A 16449-nucleotide genomic window follows, 5' to 3' on the forward strand; every position below is an offset into this window, starting at 1 on the left:
TTCGTTGATTTCAGCTATAGTCTTGGGGGCAATAATATTAAAAAATATCAAAACATGACACCGTTTCGTGAGAGTTTGTTGTTTTTAAAGTAGTCCGTAGTTAGGAAAGGGGACTAGCGAAGGAGATAAAGCCAGAACACCTTTGCCTTGGCCTCGTCTGCCGGCAGCTGTATACTCAGGTAGGGCTGCTGACTGGTAAGAGAGCTCAGGGTTTGTAAAGTAGTTTATACCTGTATCTTCAGCCTTGCTTTTAGTATAAAAAGTGGTAAACTGATTAGGACTTTATTAAAGCAAGTGGCAGCATAATCATCTCTCCCGTGAAATGCTGGAGTGAATGTTAGCACACAGAAAAAGGGGGAGCATTCAGAATTTTAGCCGGTTGGCTGGTTTGGGTCAGAGTTGTCAAAAGAAGAGTGTTCAGGTGCATGCCCTCGTGAATGATAGTTTTTCAAAGTCATATCCACCTTGTACCTAATAAGAGACATAATTAAACTTAGTACAGTTAATTAAGTACTGGTTATAATTACTTGTGATTGTAAAATTGAAGACTTAATAACTGAGCTCTCGTAGGTTCATCTTAAAGCTAGTGGGTGGAAGCCGTCCCATGTAAAAGCTCCTGTCTCGCTTCGCACACGGCGTCAGAGGAGTCCTGCACCGTAATGTGGCACATTTAGACTTGCCTCTCACGCTCTCTTTTCCTCAGTGTCCTAGTGTGAATATTTGCTTTTTGACACATTCTTTAGGTTTAATGGGACTGTTTGAAAAACGTCGCTTCAGAAAATTCCTAGTGTATGTTGCCAACTTTGATGAAAAAGATCCCAGAACTTTTGAGGGCATCGATCCTAAGAAGACCGCAATGCGAGAGGTGTACAAGAAATTTGACTTGGGACAAGATGTCATAGATTTTACCGGCCATGCCCTGGCACTTTACAGAACCGATGAGTAAGTGTTTTGGGTTTTAGATTTATATTTTTCTTGGAACTGTCACTGAATTTCTCAGTTCTCCAAAATGGAAAGTCTAACAAAACAAGGACATAAGCATGTTATATTATGAAAGGTTCCAGCTGTAAATTAGTGTTAGAATCTTTTAGGTAAAATACGAAAGTAGTGAAATAAAATCATTTCAGAAAAACATTTTAAATATTTATTTTCTGATATTTATTTTCTTTATTTTAGCTATTTAGATCAGCCATGTTGTGAAACCATTAATAGGATTAAACTTTACAGTGAGTCTCTGGCAAGATATGGCAAAAGCCCGTACCTTTACCCACTCTACGGCCTCGGAGAGCTGCCACAGGGATTTGCAAGGTCAGTGTCCATCGCTAACCTGGTCCCCTCTTCAGCGGAAGGACAGGATGCCTGCTTGGGGATGATGAGAGGTCTGTGAGCTCTGAGGTGCTTTTCTTTTTATTGAAATAAACTTTATATAAAATGAAACCACAGATCCACAGTAAAAAATTCAGTGTGATGAGTGTACAGACCTGTGTATCTAACACTCCAGTCAAGAGAGGAAGCCGTTTTGTCCGGGAAGCTCCCTGGTGTCACCTCACGACCGCCCCCCACCCCCGCAGCAGCTCCTCTGTGACTCCTTTCACGGTAGAGTCCTCGTGCCTGTCGCGGAAGGTCACGCAAAGGCAGTGATATGATACAGACTCATTTGTGTCTGGCTTTTGTTTAACAATATATTTGAGATCCGTTTATGTGGCTGCATGTACTGTGGTTCATTTAAAAAATATTGAGTGGGTTTCCCTTCGCAAATCGACCACATTTTCGTGTGGATGGACGTCTGGGTGGTTTTCAGGTTGGGGGTTTTCGGAGTGAAATACTCTGGACTTGGGTGTAGAAGTCTCTGCGGACGTGGGTTGTCGTGTCTCATCGGCCAACGTGCGGGAGTGGAGCTCGGCCGAGACGGAGCGCGGAGGTGTGAGCGCGGGAGACCCCGCCGGGCAGCCGTGCAGCGCGCTGTGCCGCCTGCCGCCGCACCGCCCGCCCGGGGTCCGTGCCGCCCCTGCCTAGTCAGCAGCTAGTGCTGTCCGTCCGCCTGACTTGAATCACCCGAGTAGCTGTGACACTCTCATCCTGGCTTGAACGCGCATTTCCCGAGAACTCGTGTCGATCTCCTTTTCGGGAGCTTTTTGGCCATTTGTATAATTTTGTGATCGTTGATGTCTTTTGCACGTTTTTAAAGATTGGGCTGTGTTTTTTGGTTGTGATTTGTAGGAGGTCTTGAAGTCTGGCGGCAGGTCTTTGGTCAGATATGTGTATTATAAATGTTTTCTCCCAGCGTGAGCCTTGTCTTCTGTTCAGTGGAAGTTGTAAATTTTGATAATATATCAAGTTTTTTAGTTATACTTAGTGCTTATTGGGTCCTGTCTGAGAAAGTGTCACATACCTCAAGAGCACAAAGATTGTCTCTGGTGTCTTTTTCTAGAAACTTCACAGTTTGGGCTTTGTGTTTAAATTTATAATTCATTGTGAAATAATGTTGGTGTGTGGGGTGAGGTAGGGCTTGAAGTTCATTTTTTTTCTGTACCCGTATTTAGTTCTTCCGGCACCATTGCTGAAAAAACTTTCTTTTCCAGTTGTGTTGGTGCCTTTGTGGCAAATCAGTTGGCCGTAGATCATATCTGTTTTGTTCCATTCGTTTTTATTTTTTCTTACACCATTACCGTAGCATCCTGATTTTTCTAGTTTTTCTTTCTAAAAGACTTTAAAAAAATTTTTTTTTTTAAATATTTTATTTATTTATTTGAGAAAGGGAGCACGAGCCAGGGGGGAGGGTGTGGGGAGCGGAGGGAGAGGGAGAAGCAGGTTCCCCCCCCGAGCAGAGAGCCCGATGCGGGGCTCGATCCCAGGACCCCGGGATCATGACCTGAGCTGAAGGCAGACGCTTAACGGACTGAGCCACTCAGGTGTCCCTTGAAGACTTTTTAATTTTTAAGTAATTTCTACATCCAGCATGGAGCTCAGACCCCAGACCCACAGATCAAGAGTCGCGTGCTGCACTGACGGAGCCAGTCAGGTGCCCTCTGATTCTAGTCTAGTTTTACATTAAGTCTTGAAATCAAGTAGTGAACGTCAGCTCCAATTTTGTTCTTTTTCCAAAGTTGTTCTGGCCCTTCTAGGTCCTTTGCATTTCCATATACATTTTAGAACAGCTTGTCAATTTCTAGGGGAAAAATGCTGGGATTTTGATTGGGATTGAGTATAAATGTACAGATCAGCTTGGAGGAGAAGTATCTTAATAATAGTTTTCTGACCCAGGAGCCTGCTGCTCTCCCTGTGGACTTAGGTGTTCTTTGTCTGAGTGTTTGGAAGCTTCCAATGGAGGGCTCTAGCACCTAGTTCACGTTTATTCACAAGTATTTTATGTTATTAGATGCTGCTGTTAATGAAACTGTCTCAGTTTTATTATAAAGTTGTTTGCTGTTGAGAGTGGACATTCCTGCTNNNNTACTAAACGTTTTTTATAGAGTTTTTGTGGATGGCTTTGTTGGAATGAATTCCTTCTTATTCTTGCTTTGCTGGGAGTTTTCTTATTAATGGGTATTGACACTGAGTTAATAATGCAGATTGTCTTCTCTATGCTATTACTATGGTGAACTAGATAGATTGATTTTTGGATAGTAAACTGGCCTTGCATTCCCAGGGTCAACAACACTTATTCATGATGTATTTTCCTTTTAATTTAGTGTTGGATATACTTTGCATGCATGTGTGTATGTGTACGTGTGTACACACACGAATTAGAAATCAGGCTACTCAGATGTCCCATTTATTTCACTGTTGTGTTTTACAAGAAATTTGACCATTTCACATAAGTTCTTGAATTTTCTGATAATCAAGTTGTCTATAATATATATATATATTTTAATGATTTTATTTATTTGAAAGAGCAGACAGGCAGGGGGGAGGGGCAGAGGGAGAAACAGACTCCCCACTGAGCAGGGAGCCTGATGCAGGGCTCCATCCTAGGACTCTGGGATCATGACCTGAGCCGAAGGCAGATGCTTAACCGACTGAGCACCCCGTAATACTTTTTTTTTTTATTATCCTTTCAGTGTCTGGGATCTGTAGTGAAGTTCCCACCTTCATTGTTGCGATTGGTCATTCATATTATCTCCTTTTTTGGTAGGATTTTATCAATTTTATTAATCTTTTCTAAGTACCAGATTCTTAGTTTTATTTATTTTCTCCGTAGCTTATTTTCTATTTTATTGGTTTTGTTCTTTCTTAATTTCTTCTCCCTACATGGGTTTACCTTTCTTCTAGCTTTCTAACGTTGAAACAGATCATTGATTTTACTTTCTAACATGAGGATTTAAGAGGTTTAAAATTTCTCTCTAAATATGTATCATTCACTGTGGCACCCTGTCTCCTGTTTTTTTTTCCTTATTATTTTTTTTTTTTTAAAGATTTTATTTATTTGACAGAGATAGAGACAGCCAGCGAGAGAGGGAACACAAGCAAGGGGAGTGGGAGAGGAAGAAGCAGGCTCATAGCGGAGGAGCCCGATGTGGGGCTCAATCCCATAACGCCGGGATCACGCCCTGAGCCGAAGGCAGACGCTTAACCGCTGTGCCACCCAGGCGCCCCTTTTTTTCCTTCTTTAATCCTTGCGCTGGGTCGTTCAGTCGATTAAAGCATCTGCCTTCAGCTCGGGTCACGATCCCAGGGTCTTGGGATCGAGTCCCACATTGGGCTCCCTGCTCCATGGGGAGTCTGCCGCTCTGTCCCCCTCTCCCTCTCTCTCTCTGTCTCATGAATAAATAAATTAAAAAAAATAAAATCTTAATCTTTGGGTTTTTTGAAGGTGTAGTGTTCAATTGTTAAACATTTGGACATGTTCCTAAATACCATATTGTTACTGATCTCTAATTAAATTCCATGAGGATCAGAGAACAAACTTGTAAGATTTTAATCTTTGAAATTAAGGCGTAATTTATGGTCACATTTATTTTTTATTTTTTTTTAAAGATTATTTTAGAGAACGTGCACAGAGGTGGGAGGGGAGGGGCAGAAATGGGTAGGAGGGTCCTACCCCTCCTACCTCCCATGGAGCCCACCACAGGGCTCCATCTCAGGACCCTGAGATCACAACCTGAGCGAAAACCAAGAGTCAGAAACTTAACGAGCTGAGCCACCCAGGGGCCCCCTAGTTTATGGTCGAATCAGTGGTCTGCTGCAGTGAATGAGTCTGCCCTTGCGGGGAGCATACGTCCTGCTGTGTTGGGTGCCGCGCTCTAGAAGGGGAGCGATAGGGTCGTTCACATGTGTTCGTACTGATTCTTCCCCAGTTCTGTTCCTGAGGGAGGGTCTTCCACCCAGAGTGTGGGTGTACTGGTTTCTCAATGTAGTCCTGTCAGTTTGTACTTCATACGTTTAAAGCTCTTCTACCAGGTGATACTCCTTTCCACTTTTCTTGTTTGATATTAAATACAGCCGTATCAGGGGCGCCTGGGTGGCACAGCGGTTAAGCGTCTGCCTTCGGCTCGGGGCGTGATCCCGACGTTCTGGGATCGAGCCCCACATCAGGCTCTTCTGCTGTGAGCCTGCTTCTTCCTCTCCCACTCCCCCTGCTTGTGTTCCCTCTCTCGCTGGCTGTCTCTCTCTCTGTTGAATAAATAAAATCTTAAAAAAAATAAATAAATAAATAAATAAATAAATACAGCCGTATCAGCTTGCTTACTCTTTTTGTATTTTTTTCCCATTCTTTTATTTTCAAACACTTGTCTTTATATTTAAATGAGTTTCTTGTAGACAAAAATATAGTTGAATATTGCTTTTTTATCCAGTGTGACAACTTTGGCCTGTAATGGGATTGCTTAACTCAGATATATTTAGTATAATTATTGATATGGTTGGGATAAGATTTTTTGTCTTGTTTGTTTTCTCCCCTCCCCCCCTTCTGTTTCTCTTCCCCTTCTGTTCCTGTTTTCTCTTTTCGGATTAATCAGATATTTTTTTTTATAATTCCAGACTAATTCCTCTAGTGGCTTTGTAGCCATGCCTTTTTATTTTTAAATTTTTAGTGCTCTGCAGATTATAGTGTGCACCCTTTATCAGTTCATTTGGAGTTAATACTGTGCTAAGTACTTGACATAAAACATGAGCACTCTGCAACATTCTTGATGTTTCTCACTCTCCTTTGTGCGGTTGTTGCCTGTGTGTCACGTCTGCGGACTTTAATCAGTCCCACAATGCCGTGCTACGGTTTCTGCACTGCACGTCAGTTTAAAGAAATGAAGAGAAGGAAAAGTAACCGTTTTCGCACATTACCATGTTTGTTGCTTTTCTTTCTTGTAGACCCTTGTTTCTGTCTGGTGACATTTCTCTGTAGCTCTCCCGTGGCGTTCTTGTAGTTCTAGGTCTGCTGGCGACGAGTTCTGTCCCTTTCATTTTTGAAGGACTTTTGTTGGCTTGAGATTTTTCATTCAGCACTTTCCAGCTGCTGTTCCCTCACTTGTGTCTGCTTTGCTTCTGGTGAGAAGTGAGCTGTCACTGCCGTCAGTAGCCGTTCCTGTGTATGGAGTGGGTATTTTTTTCCCCTCTGGCTGCTTTCAAGATTCTCTTTGGTTTTGGACAGTCTCGCTAGGGTTTGCCTCAGTGTGGTTTTGCTTGGGCTTTGCTGAACTGCTTGGATGTGTAAGTTAATTGTTTATGTCAAATTGGGAATTTTAAAATCATTATCCTCTTAAGATGTTTCACCCATTTTCTCTGTCTTCTCCCTCTGGGACGATTCTGTGCACGGTGGGCACTGGCTATTATCCCATAGTCACTGAGGCTTTTTTTTTTTTTTTTTCTTTTTTTTTTTTTGGTCTTTTGGTCTCTCCATGCTTCATATTGGATAATGCCTATTGATTTGTCTTCAAGTTCATGGACTCCTTTTTCTATTTCCAAAAGGCTATACATCCCATTCAGTGAGTTTTAACTTTTTTTTTTCTGGTACTGTACTTTGTACATGTAGAACTTCCAGTTTTTTTAACACAGTTTTTTGTGAGATTCTGTTTTCTCATTTTGACCCCACTGAATATCTTTCTAATAATATGTTCTTAAACGTCTGTGTTTGAACGAGAGTGTCCTCGAATACATCTGTGATAGCTGCCGTTAGCCCCTGCGTATTGTAACATCGGTAATCTGGGCACCTGTTTGTATCGATTGCTTTTCCTGAATCTTTACTTGGAATCACATTTGTTTCTTCACATGCCTAGTAATATTTGACTGTATACAGGACACGTTTATTGGTACATTGTAGAGATGCTGGGCTCTTTCTCTGGGGGGTGATTTTTGTTTGAGTCGGCATTGGCCACTCACCTGGAACTTCTGGAGGTTTGACTTTACCCTTTATTGGGCGGGGAGGGCAGTTTTTGTTTCAGCTGAATCCTTAGTCCTAGTCCAACAGGTGTGACGCTCCTGGGGTTTCAGGGGAAGCTCAAGGTGCGTACCAGGCTGCCTAACGTGGCGGTTTCAGACTTCAGACCCGTTTGTCCTTAAGGCCCTCAGCTCTAATCTCTGCTCCGGTCCTGGCACCTTTCAGCTGTTGCTTTTTGCTGGATTCCTTGGAATCTTTCTCAGGTACAAGCCCTTTTGGAGGTAGTTAAGGATTTGAAGAGATTTTATAGATTTGGTGGCTCCCCTTTTTGTAGCATTTCCCCCTACAATTTTCATCTCCTTTGACAGCCCCAGCTTCTGTCCTGTGCCTCCTCGAATCAACAAGACTGCAGGCTTTCTGCTTCTGTTCGAGGGGCTCCTGGTACCAGGACCAGGGAGGGGGGAAGAGCCATACGAGCCACACACACACAGCTCACTCCTTCAAGTCTCCTCTCCACTGTCTGTCTGCTTTTAGTCACTGTCCAGGGCCTCCAGATTGGGTATTTTTATTATTCATTCATTTTTTGTAGTTCAGTTTTATTTATATGTGGGAGGATTAGACCAACATAAGCTGTTCAGTCACTGGTCAGTGCTTTTTTTGGACTTGGTATTCAGAACTGTGAATGTGAGACTTTGTTTCATGGTTTTGACTCTTTTATAATTATAGCTTTAATGACTTTTAAACTAATGGCTTCTGGAAGGAAATTGAGCAACTGTACATTGCCTGTAACTCAAGATCTAAGAAAGACTTTAGTAGTTGACCCAGTTATAAATTATTGTCATCTCAAAAATTTTTTTTAGGCTAAGTGCTATTTATGGAGGTACCTACATGCTCAATAAACCCATTGAAGAAATCATTGTGCAGAATGGAAAAGTGATTGGTGTGAAATCTGAAGGAGAGGTAAGTAGCTTTTACAATTTAAAAAATACTGTGTTCTTGTGAAGAAAATGTTGCCCGATGTCACATGGTATGGGCATCGATGCTGGATTCGAGTGTGGGGTTTGTTTCTGGCAAGTTGGTGTTTGTGATGACTGGGACTAAAGATGCTGAGCTTTATTGAGAAGAAAAACTTACTGCTTTCTGTCGTGTTGATTTTTAAGACAGACGCGCATTATGGATGAAGTCTTAGTGGTGCGTATTCTTCAGTTATGTAGTGTGGGTTGGTCCCTCTCTCCCAAATTTTCATTTAAATTTAGCTTTATTTGTACCATTCAGAATTTATTGGTTGAATCTGGGCTTGAATACTGATCATTTTGTTATTTGGGTTTTAGCTGTGGAGCTGGCTAGGTGTTAGTGTTTCTCCAGTTCGAGTGGAATATGTCTGTGTTAACCTTGCGGACGTGCTTCTGCTGAGTCAGTAGGTCTGCGTTTCCTCGCGAGCTCTCAGGCGAGGCTCATGCTGTGGGTCTGCCAACCAGCTCGTTCGTATTTATGAAATAACCGCTCTGGCAGGTAGAACTGCTCAAAAGCTAAGGATGGAAAAGAATTTGGTGTTCCCGATGGCATTCTGTGGGGTAGGTCCACATAATCCACACTCCCTGGTTGTCTCACGAACCCTTAGTACTGTAGATCCTTTGTAACTGCCTTGGGCTCCCAGCACAATGGGCTTTAGGGAATAGGGACAAACGGGGAGGAGTTCATGTGGCATCTCAGAGTCCTTTTTAGTGCAGTGGCATCTCAGTTTGTTTCCCAGGGCTGCTTCCTCTCAGATCATAGAACATTCACTTCTTACTGGGCACAGTCACATAGGACGATGGCCCTTAAATACAGTCTTTCATTTAATCCTAGCAACAACCGTTCGAGGTTGGGTACGGCCAGGATTGGACACCTGTCTGCCCGATTCTAAAACCTGTAACTTCTACAGACCGTGCACCAGGTTGCCTAATACTTGAAAAGGACTTAGAATTCATGGGTCTGTTGCAGGAGAATTTGTTGGGATTGTTGGCAAAATCAGTTTTAAGTTATCTATAGTTGAGTAATAACTTCCAGTTAACCTGATGAAGGTAACAGAAGGGGACAATGGCATCAGTATTCTATCTAAAAACTTCGTGGACACAGATCATTGTACATGCGACTTAAATGTCTTGGGACAGGTGGCCCGCTGTAAGCAGCTCATCTGCGACCCCAGCTACGTCACAGACCGGGTGGAAAAGGTGGGCCAGGTGATCCGAGTCATCTGCATCCTCAGCCACCCCATCAAGAACACCAGTGACGCCAACTCCTGCCAGATCATCATCCCCCAGAACCAAGTCAACCGGAAGTCAGGTGAGTTTGGAAGATCAGCACATGCTGGAGTTTCGTTAAGAGTTTGCTTTGTGTTCTAGCCCAGATTTTTAATTTTGTTTGCTCTGGTATAGTGAAGAAACTTGAGGTCACCTCTGGGAAACGAGATGGGATGGATTTAGCTCAGACCCTAAATCCTCACTGTGAAAGGCACACGTTCATCCCGGAGCCTCCCTCACCCTCCCGCTGGTCTACCACTTCCGGCCTCTGTTCTCTTGTTCTAGAAAGAGGAAAGAAGAGGCTGGACTAGATGAGTGGTCACGGTGTCTCCTGGCTCGAACACTGTGGCCTGCGGGGGTTTCGTGCTTATTAGGTGACCCAACTCCACTGTGGTTTTGAGCCAGTGACTGTGCTTCTGTGTCATTATTTGTCAAGTTCACACTTACATTTGGGTTTAACAGTGTGCTAGAAAACAGCTTTCTACGCTTAGGATCAGGACTGACTTCTAAAATTGTAATTCCTCATCTTTCTGTGTTGAGCAGTTGTTTTCTCCCCCCCCCCTTTCCCCACCATCCTTTCAGGTAGAAGCCTAAATCTTTTATTTATTCAAAATTCAACTTAAAAGGGGTTATCAGCTTTTAAACAGAGCTATCTGTATTTATTTTCCCTGTAAGAAGCCGGAATCACGGAGGCTTAGGACTGCAACAAAGGGGGCGTTCAGGGGTCCCAAGCAGATCCCAGGGTTGAGGAAAGCCTCAGAAGAGAACGGGAGCTCAGTAACGACCCTGCGGTTAGACACGGTGCACTTACCGAGGGGCGTGCGGACAGGCAGAGCCGACGGACTCGTCGGAGTTCGTTATGCTGACTGAAGAACAGCTTATGCTGATCGGCAGTTTTGTTACTAATAAATGAGAATACTTAATAAATCCTTTCTTAGCTGTTGGAAAGCCTTTCTAAATGCAAGGCTTGGAGACGGAGCAGCTCTAGAGCAGGTAATCAGGTTTGTCTGGTGTCTGGGGAGCGGTCACAGAGCCGGGAAAAGAGATCTGTCCGAGTCCAGCAGTTCCGGCTACAGAAACCCATCGTCTCCAGTGGGCGAGAAGTCGCTGGATACGGGCCTGCCTTACGTAGGACCCTGTCTGCCTCCACGTAGAACTTAAGCTTAGAAGATCGGGGCTATTGCCAGCAATTTTAAGTCGCACCTCGATGAAATCGGGCGGAAGGGTCGTGAGCCCGGGCAGTGAGACGGCCTTGCTCGTTCGCAGATATCTACGTCTGCATGATCTCCTCCGCGCACAACGTGGCCGCGCAAGGGAAGTACATCGCCATCGTCAGCACCACTGTGGAGACCAAGGAGCCGGAGAAAGAAATCAGACCGGCTTTGGAGCTTTTGGAACCCATCGAACAGAAGTGAGTGATGTGCTCGTTTAGATGAGCTCGAGTGCAGGACGCGTTCTGACTCCGAGGCGGGGTGAGCCCCGGGAGCCGCCGGTGGTCGCCGTGCGGGCGTCGCGCCTGCCGGTCTCACGCGGCGGGTTTGGAATTGCGGGCGAAGCTGAGTGTGGGCTCGGGGTGCGCTCATCCGCTTTCTCATTCTTTTTCCCTCCAGATTCGTTAGCATCAGTGACCTGCTCGTACCGAAAGACCTGGGAACAGAAAGCCAGGTGAGCGTGGCGGTCTGAGGAGGGCAGGGCGCAGGCGTCGTCGGGAGACGCCCCGCCGCACGTCTTTGTGGTTTTGTTTCAGATCTTCATCTCCCGCACCTATGATGCTACCACTCACTTTGAGACCACCTGTGACGACATTAAAGACATCTACAAGAGGATGACCGGGTCCGAGTTTGACTTTGAGGAAATGAAGCGCAAGAAAAACGACATCTACGGGGAAGACTAAGTGCACGTGCTCGCCTCGTTAGACAGACTAACTCTGGCAAACGACGCATACTGTGTGACGTCACTATTGTAAGGCCTGCTTTTGTAATCAGAACTGAGCCTGCAGCGCACTGTACCAGTGACTACGCCTCCCTTTCTAATATCATGTATTAACCCGTTTTCGTGGAGTGGCTCCAGAATGGGTGGGTGACCACGTTCTGTTCAGTTTAACCGATACTGGCTTTTTTCCCTAGCGAAGGATCCATTTTAAGAAAATCCTGTGATCCTGACACGGAGCACCCGATACAGTATTTGTATCTTTTAATCAGTGTCGCCTCCGCGGTCGTGTGCTTCTGCTGCTCGAGCGCTGGAGCAGTACCATCCGCGTGCCGTCTGTCCCCTGGGCCCGAGGTTCCAAGTGAACATTCCATCACTTGGGACAGCATCCCTGCGTTGGCCCCACACCGTTACATCTTGTGTGTCCTGTCCCGCCCACAAACACAGCCACAGGTTGGGGTTACGTGGGCCTAAAATTCTAACCCAGTTCCAGGCTCGAGAGTCATTTGGGAGGAAGGCTGTGTGCGGTGTTTTAACCTTATAAAATTGATGAGAGCAAGGGGGGAAGAAACCTATCGTAAAGCAGGTAAATGTAGAAGCTTCTTTTGTACCCCAGGTGTGGCTTCTTCAGCGGACCAAGCTGCGACGCAGTATTGTTTGACAGAGCCTCCCCCTCAGTGATGTCTGTCTCAGACGGCTCCACATGATTTCTGTACTGCAAAATAAAGCCAAACTCTGGAAACCAGTTCCTTCTCGCTTGGTCTGTTTCTGTCCTGGTGTTACGAGCTAGTGAGTACCGTCCTGACTCTGGCACAGTGGCTCCCCCTCTCCCGTGCAGCCGACGGTTGCCGCATAGAAGGGTGCGCTCCATCCTGACCGCACGTGGAGGCCCAAATCCGGACGGATCCGAACATCCCTGTCGTCGGCTTCACTGTGAGTAGGCCCCAAATGATGTTCTTGACACACCTCCAGAGGCACAGACTGACCCAGTTGAGAAACCACTGCTTTATTTATATGGTAAGAGGATCTGAAATCCCAGCAAGCCTTTGCTTCCCCTTAAGCTGTCAGCCAGTGACGCGGGCAGAGGTGCACGCTGGGCTAGAAATCCGCAGACTCGTCTCTACTGTCAGGAGCTTCTCATAGTCTTCGTTTCACACGTGTACCGAACAGCTGTGACACTCAGGCGCAGGCCCGTGGGGAGCAGGGACGGCGAGGGCGGTCTGGGAGAGTGGACGGTGCAGAGGAGAGTGACTCCATGGCTTAGTTAAGTGTGAAAGCGGTTCTAGAAAAGGTGCTATGGACACAGCCCTGTGGGTTGTGGAGGGCTCTTCGGCGAGAGGGAGGGTAGAACCCCCCGCCCTGCCCCAACCCGGGCACAATCAATCAGAAAGGTTAGCAAAAGGCAGGTGCTCAGTCACTGGTCAGTCATTTCCGGTTCGGTGCTCCCCATACACAGTCCTCTCATCAGATCAAGTGACCGGGCTTCCAAGCAAGAAACAGTGTGACATCGGCCGTGTTCGGGTAGCACGTAGAGAGCCGACGAAAGGCTTGTGAAAGCCTGTCCATCCTGGCTCGGCGCCCTGCCTCGGGAGGGGAAGCATGGGGCAAGGCGGTAGGGCCAGAGTGACAGACGTGGAAGCAAAGTCATTTCCAGTAAATGGCCTAAAAACTCCCATAACATTCCCCACAAATTCAAATTTTGCTATAAAGGAGTCCCAGAAAGTTGATTTTTTAGTTGTCTTTATTTAAAAAAATGAAACAAATTAGTTACAAAATTTGTTCCAAAAACTTGTTCCAAATAGATACTATGTATCTACAAACATTTTTTGCTTGGTTTTGAATTTAAAGATTACGGTAGAAATTATTTCTAATACCATAAATAAATGATTTTCTTCCTCAGAGGGTTGATTCTGTAGTGCAATATTTACAAAAACTGAGTGAAAACTGACAGTTTATAAATCTGTAACATAACTTACTGTAGTGTTGCTAGGACAACAGCATATAAACCACATAGGATCCTAGCTTCTACAAGGGTGGGAAAGCCTGTAAAACAGACCGTAACATGCACTACATACGCCTTTCAGACATGAACATGCAAAAACAAAGCTATTTGTTAAAATAGACGTATTTTTGCTACAACTAGGTAAACGTGTTTGTAAAATTCTTTTTAACATTGAGCTTAATTAATTCATAGCTTTGAAGGCTCTCTGTAAAAATGAAAATAATTTAAAACAGTAATATTGAACACTGCAGCCCAAAGCTAGTGGACAGCTGACGTCCCACTGTGAATGAAGGCCAAGATTTGATAGTAAAGTGTAAAGAAACGAAGGAAAACTCTCAAGTTGTAGAACATTGATTTTTCAAATATGCGAAAACTGCTGTTTATCTAAACAGTTTCAAAGTAAACGGAAACGAGGGATCAGTTGGCGGCGGCATCGCTGTCTGAGCCAGCTGGTCACCTGGATAAACCCAGAACTGGTAATTTCATCTTTAAACAGAACCGCCAAGAAATGCCTTAGAAACAGGAGAGGCTGTTGAACAGGGACAACTTCAACACAACATCTTAGCTTCTGTCGTGGGAGCAAGATGAAGTGCAGGTGACAACGGGGTCAGTCAGATGAAATGCCAGACCAACAGCAGTTCCACCCCTAATACGCACTGAAAATTGACAGCATGATGAGGAAGGTGAAGAACAGAGTTTGCCAACAACTGGTTTCCTCACAGACCCAAATGTCAGTGTCTGTCATGTCCCGTTCACACAGGAGAGTTCTGGAAAGTGTCCTTACCAATAGCTACTCTTAAACGGAGCTGCTATTTTTGGTGTATTTTCAATGAAATTATTTACATCTGTAACAAGGATGCCGCTGTTTTCAAAGACTTCTCTGGACACAGTGAGCTTTTCTGTAAAACAAAAAATACAATATTCTGGTGAAAAATTCATTGATGTCTACTTTTTAAGTGTTAGAACCCCTTTTATTAAAAAAAAAAACAAACCAAACTTTTATGGAACTGCTTAATCCATGGAGGGGAGGGGGGTGGGAGGTTCCAGGGAGCAGCTGCCGGGGGTGAACACCCATGACAACTAGTCCTTCCTTACGGAGTCTAAAAAGCTGCGTTACCACTCGTTCACCTGAAACAGAAGTGCCTGTACGCGGGGATGAACAAGGGCATCGGGCCTGCTCGCCAGACCGAACCCGCGCCCGCGGCCTGCCACGCGGGTATGAGAACGCGGCAGACGGCAGGCGGACATCCGATGTCTGTACCTGGGACATTTCTAGAGTGGCCAGAACGAAGGCTGTGAGCTTACCTGTTAGGAAGACCGCAAACCTGGCGTGGACGTGCTGAATCTGCAGGTTTAGCAGACATTTTAAATGTTCGGCTTTTGTTGGTGCCCGAGTGTCACACTGGTGATAAGGAAGCAGTTCGATGAGATTTGCACTCTGACAGGATTTCAGTAGTAAGTTCTTCTTATGTGCAACTGAATCCACTCTGGAATAGAGACAAATGAGAACCGAGTTTAGACTCCGTATAAAGTTGCAGGTTTACTTTTCACTGTATCTTCATTTTTAGCTGTTTCATTCCTAGACTTCTTGCTTTCACCATCCGTAACAGTTTGACCTCTTCTGTTAAAACAGGCTCCTGAGATGCTTTTTCCCGTTTCTGTCCTTTCCCACGACACACCTGGCTTCCATCACTGTGGTCCCGTCCGGTTCCCTCAAAACATTACACGCTTGCTGATTCCCTCTGTCAATACAGGTTTTTAGAAAATACAGGCCTCGTTCCAAGCGAGAGGGACACTGACATGTTCGCGTAACAACGCTGCTTGGCCAGCCTTGGGTCATTTCTAGTGCGTCGACAGCTGCGTGCTTTATGGTACAGCAGTGCTTCCAAACCCTGTTCTACACTCACCACGCTTTTTAGTCAGATCGGCTTCATTAAGGTAATTCCCGCTGCTACATAATTGTAATTTCTCATCTCTCTTAAAATTTTTTAAGATTTCTTTTTAGAGAGAGCACATGCATGCACTGGTGGGAGGGGCGGAGGGACGAAGAAACTCTAGCAGATTCTGTGCTCAGCGTGGACCCCGATGCGGGGCTCAATCTCACAACCCTGAGATCACGATCAAGGCTGAGATGGAGTCAGATGTTTAACTGAGCCACCCAGGTGCCCCATGACCTCCCTTAAAATCTTGTAACTACCTTTTTTTCTTCCTCTTTTAGTGGAAGGTGTTTAACCTGTAAACATCTCCCCATCTGCTCTCCTGTCCTCTGTCAGCCTCTCCTGTTCGCTGGAGGAAAGCAAACTCCCCCAGGTCCCTGCATCTCCAGGGGCGAGCGCTGCCCGTGTCACGGCTGCGTTTCCTTCCAGGCTGTCCCCTTCGTACACATAGACTGATGTGCTGGGCATCACACTGCATGCTTTTATACATGTATTCCTTATTTTGCATATGTTTTTATTTTATTTTATTTTATTCTATTTTTTTAAAGATTTTATTTATTTATTCGACAGAGATAGAGACAGCCAGCGAGAGAGGGAACACAAGCAGGGGGAGTGGGAGAGGAAGAAGCAGGCTCCCAGCAGAGGAGCCTGATGTGGGGCTCGATCCCACAACGCCGGGATCACGCCCTGAGCCGAAGGCAGACGCCTAACCGCTGTGCCACCCAGGCGCCCCATGCATATGTTTTTAAAAATACATATGTATGGAACCCATATAATCTGTCATATTTGCCTAGAGATGGATCTGAGGCGGTTTGTAGTTCCTGATAACCACCCACTGCTATAAACGTCTTTGTAGAAACAGTTTTTAAAAGCTAGGGGTTTTTTTGGCTTTAGTTGTAGGTAAATATCTTCAGAGGCCACAGGATAGGTTTCCGGACGAGTTCCCACTACGCCCGTTCTCGAATGTGAGACTGGACCATCGGAAGT

General features: G+C 45.2%; 2 protein-coding genes across 3 annotated transcripts in view; one reads left to right on the forward strand and one right to left on the reverse strand.

Moving 5' to 3' along the window:
- Positions 1-12268, forward strand: part of GDI2 (GDP dissociation inhibitor 2) — a 30958-nt gene extending 18690 nt beyond the window's left edge. For both annotated transcript variants that reach the window (XM_040645460.1, XM_040645461.1), the window contains 7 exons: positions 744-942; positions 1177-1308; positions 8173-8272; positions 9466-9637; positions 10861-11005; positions 11205-11259; positions 11342-12268. In XM_040645460.1, coding sequence (XP_040501394.1) covers positions 744-942; positions 1177-1308; positions 8173-8272; positions 9466-9637; positions 10861-11005; positions 11205-11259; positions 11342-11488 — 950 coding nt within the window. In that variant the 3' untranslated portion in view covers positions 11489-12268. The remainder of the gene's footprint in view (positions 1-743; positions 943-1176; positions 1309-8172; positions 8273-9465; positions 9638-10860; positions 11006-11204; positions 11260-11341) is intronic.
- A 978-nt stretch (positions 12269-13246) lies between these two features.
- The window catches only part of TASOR2 (transcription activation suppressor family member 2), a 76210-nt gene continuing 73007 nt past the window's right edge, over positions 13247-16449 (reverse strand). The window contains exons 21-22 of the mRNA XM_040645462.1: positions 14831-15012; positions 13247-14424 (exon numbers count right to left, since the gene is read on the reverse strand). Of these exons, the coding sequence (XP_040501396.1) occupies positions 14306-14424; positions 14831-15012 (301 nt within the window). The 3' untranslated portion in view covers positions 13247-14305. The remainder of the gene's footprint in view (positions 14425-14830; positions 15013-16449) is intronic.

This window comes from Ursus maritimus, unplaced genomic scaffold, assembly GCF_017311325.1.
Source record: "Ursus maritimus isolate PB19 unplaced genomic scaffold, ASM1731132v1 scaffold_31, whole genome shotgun sequence".
Taxonomy (NCBI): domain Eukaryota; kingdom Metazoa; phylum Chordata; class Mammalia; order Carnivora; family Ursidae; genus Ursus; species Ursus maritimus.